Source organism: Calliphora vicina, chromosome 2 (genome assembly GCF_958450345.1).
Source record: "Calliphora vicina chromosome 2, idCalVici1.1, whole genome shotgun sequence".
NCBI lineage: Eukaryota > Metazoa > Arthropoda > Insecta > Diptera > Calliphoridae > Calliphora > Calliphora vicina.
Window position 1 is genome coordinate 88,310,843 of NC_088781.1, and position 11,563 is coordinate 88,322,405.

The 11,563-nt window shown below is 30.5% G+C and overlaps 1 protein-coding gene across 1 annotated transcript; it reads left to right on the forward strand.

Moving 5' to 3' along the window:
• Positions 1 to 1,634: 1,634 nt before the first annotated feature.
• Positions 1,635 to 9,471, forward strand: LOC135950653 (uncharacterized). Its single transcript, XM_065500184.1, has 2 exons — positions 1,635 to 1,703; positions 4,063 to 9,471. The coding sequence occupies exons 1-2, from the start codon at positions 1,635 to 1,637 to the stop codon at positions 9,469 to 9,471; spliced, it is 5,478 nt and encodes a 1,825-aa protein (XP_065356256.1).
• Positions 9,472 to 11,563: the final 2,092 nt, after the last annotated feature.

The window sequence follows — 11,563 nt, forward strand, 5'->3', positions numbered from 1 at the left end:
AGTTCAAATAACAGGTCGAAAATGTAAGTACGAAAAACCCAAATTAAAAGAAAAGTAAAAGTGTTAATTTAAATTAAAAAGCCGTCGGTAAAGAAAAAATACAAAAAGTTAAAAAAAAAAAAATAATTGAAAAATTACATACATATATAAAATAGATGAAAAAAAAAAAAAATATATTTAAATTAAATAAAAAGCCGTCGGCAATACAAAAATACATAAAGTGAAAAAATACATAAAAGCCGTCGGCAATACAAAAATACATAAAGTGAAAAAATACATAAAAGCCGTCGGCAATACAAAAATACATAAAGTGAAAAAATACATAAAAGCCGTCGGCAATACAAAATACATAAAAGCCGTCGGCAAAACAAAAATAAAAAATTGGGAAAATACATACTTAAATTAAATAAAGTAAAAATAAAAAGAATGAAAAAAAAAATTTAAATAAAATTGGAAAAAAAATACATAAGTGGAAAAAATCGAACAGAAACTTAAAAAATAAAAAAAAAACAACATGGAAAAGAAACGTGGGATTTTAGGAAATTAAATAACAAGAATGAAAAAATTGAAAGATTAACAAGAAAGAAAAAAATTTTTTTAAGAAAATGAGAAAATTTTACGAAATTAAGAAAAATTTTAAAAGAAATGATTTTTTTTGCTTAAAAATTGTAAAAAATATAAAAATTAAAATTGAAAAATAAGAAAATTAAAAAATAAGAAACAAAAAAGAATCAAGGTTAAAAAAAATATAAAAGCCAGTAAACGTTAAGTATAAAAAAAAAAAAAAAAAGCGCCGTTAAAAGAAATAAAATGTAAATATTTATGTATAAGAAAAAGTGCCGGTTAAGTAAAAAAAAAAAAAGTGCCGTTAAAACCTTATATATGAAAAAAAAACGAAAAATTAAAAAAAAAAAAAAAAAAGTAAAATTTTTTTTTAACAAAAGTGCCGTTAAAATTAATTAGAAAAAAAGGGTGCCGTTAAAATTCATATGTATATATGTATATAACAAAATTTTATAAAAGATAAATTTTTACTTAACGAATACATAAATAAGTATGTTATATACATAAATACATAAAAAACATATACATATAATAAATAAATGAAAAAGGTGCCGTTAAAATTACAGGTATGAATGTATATAACAAAATGTTCCGAAAATAAATAATTTAAAAACATAAAAATATTTGTTATATACATGAATACATAATCTCTCATACATATATGTACATACAAATAAAATGAATTTCAACAAAAAGTGATTTTAACAAATATTGCAAATAAATAAATTCACTTTTATGTACATATACATATTTATAATAAACGGAATACTAAAAAAAAAAAAAAAACATAAATATATACACACTTATTTTACATACTTTAATCATTTAACGGATACCCTAATTGGTTTTTAATTTTTAACAAAACGAATACCCTAATTGTTTTTTTTTACATTCAACACAAAGCATACATACATAATTGTAAGAAAATAAAGTGAGAACATAAGAATTAAGATAAAATAAAAAAAATAAAAAATAGCAGTTACAAATAAGAAAAAAGTGAAAAACACAAAACAGAAACATTGGTTTTGCATCTCTCCCACTCAAAGAACCAAAAAAGGAAAACAACATAAATGCTCAACTGGTTAAACATCCCAACAACAACAACAAAAGAAGCTCAACATCAATTAAGATCTCTTGAGGTAAGAGAATCAAGAATATCTCTTGAGGTAAGAGATTCATCAAGTCAAAGTAAGTAATCTCTATATTATACAAACTGACCTACATCAATTTTACACTCAAACATTTAATGTGTGTAATTTAATTTCTACAAAAAATCAAATATAAAGGAAAAATATAATGTAAATTATTATAATATAAAAATATAATAATAAATAGCATTTTAACAAAAAAAATAAATTTATTTGATTTAAAAAGTGCGGTTTGAAAAATATTTATGCGGTTTTCCCAATTATTCATGTGTTTAAGTAAAGTGTATACAATTCTCTTTAATAATCCAAATACAGTCCACTAAATATAGGGTTCGCAACTCCGGTTTACAAAATCCCTAATTTGTGATTATTTGTACCCGAAAATCCCAACGATAGAGAAGAAAATTGGAAAATTCCAAATTGTGTGAAATAATATTGCGATATTGTGTATTAGCGAATGTGGTGTTTATTCTGCCTAATAAGTAGAATAGAATTAAAAACGTATATGTATTTAAAGTTTAAATTCTAAAACATAACTAAGAATACATATGCAGCCACACAAAACACAAACTTGAAGTGGAAATAGCAAATGTGGTGTTTATTCTGCCTAATAAGTAGAATAGAATTAAAAATGTATATGTATTTAAAGTTTGAATTTTGAGACTTAATTAAGAATACATAATACAGCCACACAGGATACAAACTTGAGGAAAAAATTTTATACACTACAATTCTATATAAGTAATCGGGAAATAAGAGAATTGTACATTACACAATAACAAATATATTACGAAACAAAAGTTAATAAAATATTTAACTACTAACCATTTATCTCAGTAATATTTTAAAAATTTCAAATGTATATAACCCTATAATCATTCGTGCCGGTAAAGTTAAGTGCGTTCTCTATATTAACTTGCAAATCTCGCCGGTAAAACATTAAGTGCGTTCTCTTGAGTAAAATACAAATAAAAAACTTGTTGGAACGTTGTCACTCTCTTTAATGTAGATGAACAAACAAAGAGAATAACACGTATACAATAAAAGAAATGAAATTTACAATTAAAAACTGTTGAGTTGAATTTCTTTATACAAGTGTTTATTGTAGTATATTAAAAAACCCAGAACAACAATTTTTCAAGAATTAACAGTTATTTTGCTCATGGTTTGGTTTGTATAATTTTATACAGTAAAAGGTACCTACAATTTTATAAATCAATTTACTAAGGAAATTTATTTTGTTTAATTTTATACAGTAAAAGGTACTTGCAATTTTCATAAACCAATATACCAAGTAAATTTATACAGTAAAAGGTACATGCATTTTCCCAAACCAATTTAAAAAAGTAAATTTATTTTATTTAAAATAAAATTCTTAAAGTATTTACAAAATAGAATTCAAAAATTATTTCAATTAGAATTTTATAAAAGTTAAAATTCATAATAATCGAAAAAATTTTATAATACAAAAGAATTTAAAAATTCATAATAATAAGAATATTCTCTAAAAGAATAAATTTAACATAAAAGGAAAATTTTAATCTCAACAAATTTAAATAAATTTAATTTGCAAATGAAGAAATCTAAAATTTTAAATATTTCTATAAAAATTTTGTCTCATAATAAATAATTTTTTTTCTAAAAATCAAATTTCAAAAAAAAAAAATAAAAATCAAATTTAATGATTAATACTAAATCCACTTAATAAATTGATTACGGATTAATTTTCCTATTTGTTCACAATTAACCGCTTAAGTGGTATCTCTGAAACAAATTCACAAAATTGTCTCTATAAAAATCAGAATACCACATAGTACACAAAAATTTTAATGAAATTAAAATTGATAAAAATATTAGTCTACATAGGTACTAATAATTGTTTAAACCGCTTCATTATCAATCTCATTGTTTCATTAAAACTAATTTTTTCGATTATAAGTGTATATTCTATTAATTTTGTTTTACTAGATTACAACTATCTAGTGCATTTACCCCATAGCTAAGCTATCACAAAAGGATATAGAAAAAACACTCTGTAATTAACCGCTGCTCCCATTTGTGTACAAACTATTTTATACTTAATACAAAATTCTAATGATATACTAAAAAGTGAACAAATAAATAGGATTTATATCTCTTGTTTTCTTTTATACTAGTACAGGATCTAGTACGATAATTAAATAACATTATATTTCGAAAAATTTAAAATTAATTAAATACAAATTTAATTATTCTCTAAAAATTAAAATAAAATTTGTTCTAAACTAGAAAAATTTAACTGCACATCTCAAAAGTTTATATCTCAATATAATACTTTATAATTTAAAAATTTTACTCTGTATAACCACAGAAACCTAATTCCTTGAATAAAATACAATATCAAGTACAATTATCAAACAAAATGCCGCGTGAAACAGAAAATTCACCTGCAGCTGATAGGTCATTTAATCCATCCTACAAAGATTATTTTAAATTTGATTGTGAACATTTGCTTCAGTATTGTGGAAAGGTGAATGAGAGCCGAAGAGAAGATCAAAACGAATCTATATTAGAGGCAAGGTTAAAAGAAATAGATGCAAGATGGACAAACGTAGATACTTCATATCAAAAGGTAATGTTATCTCAAGATGACGTAATTGATGCAGAATTTAAGAACCAAGCAAGAGAGGAATTTGATGCTTGTAATGACGCATATGTACAGAGCACATCACAAATTTTTGAAATTCTTAAAAGTATCCGCTTAGATACAGTACAAATGCCAATGTTCCAATCAACATCTCGTCACTCTGTCCCAAATCAAAATCCAACGAGCGATAATTCAAGTATTTGCATTAAACTCCCCCCATGCGACACAGAAATATTTAAAGGCAGTTATGAACAATGGCCCTCGTTTAGAGACATGTTCACTGCAGTTTATATAAATCATTCAAAACTTACTCCTGTAACTAAGCTATACCATCTCAGGAACAAGACAAGAGGCGAAGCAGGTGCTATAGTTAAACGATATCCATTATCTAATGATAATTTTGAATTAGCTTGGAATGCGTTAAAAACAAGATACGAAAACAAACGAGTTTTGGTAGATAACCAAATCAAAATCTTGTTTGATATACCAGCAGCAATTAATGAAGATAGTGAGTCCATAAGAAAAATACAGTCGTCAGTAAACGACTCATTAGCAACACTCAGAACTCTAGGGGTAGAAGTAAATAGTTGGGATCCCATTTTAATTCGTTTAATATCAACAAAATTACCAGATTGTACTTTAGAACTATGGGAGCAATCACTGACTTCCCCTCGTGAACTACCAAAATGGTCACAAATGTCACAATTTTTAGTTGACAGATACGAAGCGGTAGAGCGGCTAACAAGCATAAAAACCACAAAAGACAGTTTTACACTGTCTAATACGAAAAAACCTAATATTCAAACATATACATCCCAAGAAAACATAAACACAAATTGCAAACTATGTAATAATGTACATTATTTAAGAAATTGTCCCAATTTTAGAACTTTTTCAACACAACAAAGAATAGATTATGTTTTCAAAAATAAAATATGTAACAATTGTTTAAGTCCTTCACATATTAAGGCAAATTGTAAAAGTAAAAGAACATGTTTTTACTGCAAAAAAGATCACCATTCATTATTGCATATTGCACACAAATCATCAAATGTACAAAAAACATCTGAAAATACTCAAACCAATGGTAATGGTAATCAAAATAAAAATATTGTTCAAAATACAAATACACAAACAGAACAGCCAAGTAATTCTTACAAAGATGAACTTCCAACTACCTCACGGCGTGTTCAAGCAAACTGCTCTACGAGCAATGAAAACATTTTATTGCGTACAGCATTGATGCAAATAGAGCATCAAGGCGAAGTTTTCACGATAAGAGCTTTAATTGATCCAGGCTCTCAAAGAACCTTCATAACAGAAAGAATAAGAAGTCGGTTACAGTTGCCTTATAGAAATTCACATTTTGAAATTATTGGAATAGGAGGTCAAAAACAATCAGCTAAAAAAGAGTGTGATTTCACATTATTTGCAAGAAAATATAATCTGAGAATCCCAATTAAAGCAATTGTTTTATCAAATGTTACTAAAACACTTCCAGCTGTTACGTTTAATGTCCCATATTCAGCAGAACTTAGAAAATTGGATTTAGCAGACCCGAATTTTAATAAATCTTCCCAAATTGATCTTATTCTTGGCAATGATTATGAACATTGTCTAAACCTCGAAGGGATAAAGAAAAATATATGTGGCCAAACATCAGCTTACAAAACTATATTTGGATGGGTGCTTAGTGGACCGATGAAAACGGAAACCGTTCAAACATTCACAACTGCTGTCACTTCATCAGAATCTTCAGAACTCAGCACACTATTGAGAAAATTTTGGGAGCAAGAGGAAATACCAAAAACTCGCTTTAAATCCGAAGAAGATGAATTTGTTGAACAATTTTTCACTAAAACAACTACTCGAAGCAAAGATGGACGATATATGGTAAGGCTACCATTCAAAAAGGAATATCCCGAATCGGTTTTCTTAGGATCGTCTAGATTCATCGCACTCGCTCAATATGCCAGTATGGACAAAACATTAGGAAAAAATAAAGAATTGCAAGCTGAATATAAAGCTGTTTTGGATGAGTATTTAACTCTCGACCATATGGAAGAAACAACCTCAAACGAAATCAATTCTGAAGGTAAACATAGCTCTTTTTATTTGCCCCATCACGCGGTCGTGCGACCAGAACATAAAACTACAAAGGTAAGAATTGTGTTCAATGCCTCTAGAAAAACAAAATCCAAATTTTCACTAAATGATGTTCTGTACACTGGTCCTACAATTCAAAATGATTTAATAACTGTAATTCTGAATTGGAGAAGATATAAATATGTGTTCAGTGGTGACATACAGAAAATGTATCGTCAAATCCTAGTTCATCCAGACGATAGAGCATTCCAGAGAATTTTATATCAACCTGAACCAAATGGCCCTATTAAAGATTTCGAATTGAAAACAGTAACGTTTGGAGTAAATTGTGCGCCTTTTCTAGCAATTCGTACGTTACATCAACTCGCTTCAGACTCAAAAGCCGAATCCCCTCAAGCATCATCAATTTTAAGGTACGAAACTTATGTAGATGATATTTTAACTGGAGGTTATTCAATTGAAGAAACTCGTTACGCACAAAATCAGCTAATTAAAACTCTAAAATCTGCTGGATTTTTACTCAAGAAGATAACAGCAAACGATGCTCAATTATTATCAGATTTACCAACAGAGGATATATATGATTCAGATTTTTTACGTTTCCACGAAACTAGCTCAACTAAAACTTTAGGCATAAAGTGGAACGCAATCACAGATACATTTACTTATAATTTCTCATCAATAAGTCCTTCTACGAAAATAACAAAACGCCAAGTTCTATCATCTGTCGCAAAACTATTTGATCCAGCTGGATGGCTAGCTCCTATAGTAATCAGAGCAAAAATATGTATGCAGCAATTATGGTTAGACGGTATAGAATGGGACGAAGAAATTAACGCGGAATCTCTACAAAATTGGAACGAGCTAGTTCAGGACTTGTCTGAAGTTGAACTAATATCAATTCCTCGTTGGATTCAACTTATGCCTAGCGACACAATCCAAATTCACGGATTCTGCGATGCATCGAAATCCGCATATTGTGCTACTGTATACATTCGGTGCCAAACAAAAACTCAAAACACATTCTCAAATTTATTGGTAGCAAAAAGTAAAGTAGCCCCTTTACAAACTGTTTGCCTCCCGCGCTTAGAGCTTAATGGCGCAGTGCTATTAGCAAATTTAGTTAATTATGTAAAAAACTCTATCAATTTCAGTAATAGCGAGATATATTTATGGTCGGACTCAGCTATAGTCCTAGGATGGTTATCAAAACCACCTTCATCGTGGGAAACCTATGTGGCGAACAGAACAGCACGAATACACGAATTAATGTCTGATGTCACATGGCGACATGTCCCAACACATGATAATCCAGCTGATCTGGGCACACGAGGTTGTAAAGCCCAACATTTGGTAAATAATTCACTTTGGTGGAATGGACCATCATGGTTACAAAAACCTTCATCAGAATGGCCCAAAAGAAATATTTTAAATCGTAGCTCAGAAGATAAAGAAATACAATCTCTACATGTTCAGATTGAAGCAAATGATATATTGGACAATTTTTCATCATACAGTAGAGCTTTACGTGTAATATGCTACATTTTTAGATTTTTTCATAATACAACGAAGAAAATGCGACAAAATGTTGATGAAAATACTCAAGTCTCTTTGACACAAAATGAGATGAAATTTGTTAAATCGAGACTAATTGTTTTAGCTCAAAAAAGATTTTATAATGAGGAATATCAATGCGTTAATGAATCAAAAAATATTTCAAATAAAAGTCCTTTGAAAAGTCTAAATCCATTTATGGATAAAGACACAATTTTAAGAGTAAATGGTAGATTATCCCAATCATCACTACCATATGGTGAACGTTACCCAATTATTTTACCAGGCAACTCCCGATTTTGCCAATTGTACTTACACCATTTGCATGAGTTTCTCTCTCATGCTGACTGCGGTCAAATGTACAGAATTATACAAACTGAATTTCTCATATTCAGGTTAAAACCACGTATCAAAGGAATAATACGTAAGTGTAAAAGATGTATAATGTATAAACAACAGCCAAGCTCTCAAATAATGGCTCCTTTACCTCCGGAAAGATGTACTCTCTCTCTTCCTTTCCAGGTAACAGGAATTGATTTTGCTGGACCATTCGAGACAAAAACATCGATTCTAAGGAAATCTCCAATAACTAAAGGATACGTAAGTGTGTTTGTATGTTTTAGCACAAAAGCTATCCATTTAGAGCCTTGTTCAGAGTTATCCTCAGCGGCGTTCCAAGCTGCTTTCGCTCGCTTCATCGGGAGGCGGGGGCTCCCCCAAAGGGTAGTTACAGACAATGGACGAAATTTCTTAGGAGCTAGTAGAACTCTCGAACGAGAATTTTCTGCGTTTGTCAAAAATAGTGCCCAAGATGTAGCTCAGAAATACATCACATACGGATTTGAATGGAAATTCATTCCACCTCACGCTCCTCATATGGGAGGCCTTTGGGAGGCAGCCGTAAAGAGTTTTAAATATCATTTTAAGCGAATTGCAGGTTCTCATAAATTTACTTTCGAAGAATTCGCAACAGTTTTAGCAAGAATAGAAGGAGTACTCAATTCAAGACCTATATCAGCAGTTTCAGAAGATCCCTCAGATATCACAGCTCTAACGCCTGGACATTTTCTAAGAGGTGCCCCCCTGATGGCATTCCCTGAACAAGATTGTTCGAACATGTCGGTTTTAAATAGATGGGAAAAGCTGAAAGCCATACATCATCAATTTGCTCAACGTTGGAAAACTGATTATCTGAAATCACAACACAAAAGGTATAAGTGGAAAACCTCTTGCAAAAATATGCAGATTGGAGATTTAGTTATTGTTATGGACGATCTACTACCACCTCATGAATGGAATCTTGGCAGGATCGAAAAAACATTTTCTGGTTCAGATGGTAATGTAAGAACTGCAGACGTACGTACCGCTAGCGGTGTAATTAAGCGCCCTATCGTCAAATTATGTTACCTCCCTTTTCTAAATCAAGAGGAAGCGCAAGTTGACTCAAACCTTAAAGTACAATCCTCCATTTAGATAATTCTCTCAAATAGTTTCTTATAATTATTTCTACTCAAATATTGTATTCAAAATTATTGGCATAATAAAGATTTCCAGTTATTCAAAATCATTGCTGTTTAGTGGCTTTTTACCCACATCCATTTATTATCCAACAATTTCCATATAACATACTAATTGAACTGTATTTTCCTTATTATATATTTTCCCAGCAGGTCAAATAGACGACTGACAGCAACTCGGGTCCCCAATGAAACTCAAAACCCAAACGATGAGAGAAGCGTAGTCCCGAGGGACTTAGAAGTCTATTATTGCATCATCTGTAAAGGGTATCATGGGCTCAAGTTTTGCCGGAAATTCCGAAAAATGACGCCAGAGAGAAGACGTGATATTGTTGAGCGTCTTGGCTATTGCACCAATTGTTTGGCTCGAAGCCACAATATAAGGTCGTGTACCTCGATGGAGTCTTGCATAAAATGCAACCAACTGCACCACACCATGTTGCACCCATCGAGGACCCGCAGCCCATCGCCCAACTTGTCTACCGTCAGCAGCCAACGCAGTCGTGACGCCGAGACCCAGTTACAACCGCACCAACAACCACGTCAACATCATCATCACCATCGTCAACGTTATCATCAGCATCGTCAACACCGACACCATCAACCTCGTCAGCCACATCATCGTCGTCATCAACGCCAACAGCCACATCATCGTCGTCATCAACGCCAACAGCTGCATAATCAACAACAACAACGTCATCAAACTCAACAACGTCATCAAACTCAACAACATCAACTTCAACAATCACCAGCTCCAGTTGTTTCAACTACCACACCACCAATGCCAGATCAACATATCTTGGCTGAAGCTATTAAATCGCTGGCCAACGTATTATGCTTTCAAAGCAAGCCAGAATAAACCCGGCAAAGGCCGAGGCCGGCGCCATGTTTAAACTACGGTTTAAACCATATTTAATTGAATTTTTTTATTTTATTTTTATCAATTTTATTAATTGAATTTTATAATATTATTTGAATTTTGTACTATTAATTGTATTTTATTATTGAATGAATTTTACCATGAATTGTTATTTTAAAATGAATTGTTAGTATTTTTAAATAAAGGTAAATATGTACTACCTTAATATTTAACATAATAATGAACTAAAATGTTAGTAATTAAGATAATTTTAATGAAATGTTGCTAACGGTAGGTTAGCTATACATAAGAAATTCCAAAACATCTTCGGGTTTTGGAAGTTAAAATTAGGTTTCCTTATTAAAACAAAAATTATAATTTGTCACTTCTCACATAGCAACAGAACTCGTCTGTTGCCTTTACATCCTTTTTTTAATAAACATAATTTATAACGTTTAACGAAAAAAAAAATCTGGTCTACTAATTTGGTAACTCACAACCAAACAAACAAAAAGGTAAAGTACCAACCAATAATTATACATATATTTCTCCATATATATGTACATATTACCCACAAATTATTAATGCAATTTTAATTTTATTTATTATCATCTCAATAATTATACTCACTTTATGAGTGAATATAATTATTCATTTTCTCCAAAGAATATTAGTCTTCAACCTAATAAAGGAGAAAATTTAAATATAATTTGTATTCCCTTAAACAAATTATTTCAGTCTGATATACCCGCATATATATCGGGTACTATTTTAGCTAGCTACTTAAGTTATACCTTATTAGAAAGCTACGTTCCCATGCAATCCAAATATAAACAAATTTAGCTTCCTAGCTCTTTAGGGGCCTCCAAAATTGCGATTTATATGAAGTCGTTAAAAACTGGGGTAATTTTGGGACATTTTTCGAAAAATGTCCGATATACCCGCATATATATCAGGTACTATTAATCCTAGCTACTTAAGTTATACCTTATTAGAAAGCTACGTTCCCATGCAATCCAAATATAAACAAATTTAGCTTCCTAGCTCTTTAGGGGCCTCCAAAATTGCGATTTATATGAAGTCGTTAAAAACTGGGGTAATTTGGGACATTTTTCGAAAAATGTCTGATATACCCGCATATATATCGGGTACTATTTTAGCTAGCTACTTAAGTTATACCTTATTAGAA

Bases quoted from the DNA above. Each gene is read 5' to 3' on its own strand.
- LOC135950653 (XM_065500184.1), top strand. From the start codon at position 1,635: ATGCTCAACTGGTTAAACATCCCAACAACAACAACAAAAGAAGCTCAA. The intron at 1,704-4,062 runs GTAAGAGAATCA...GTATAACCACAG, and splicing joins ATCAATTAAGATCTCTTGAG to AAACCTAATTCCTTGAATAA.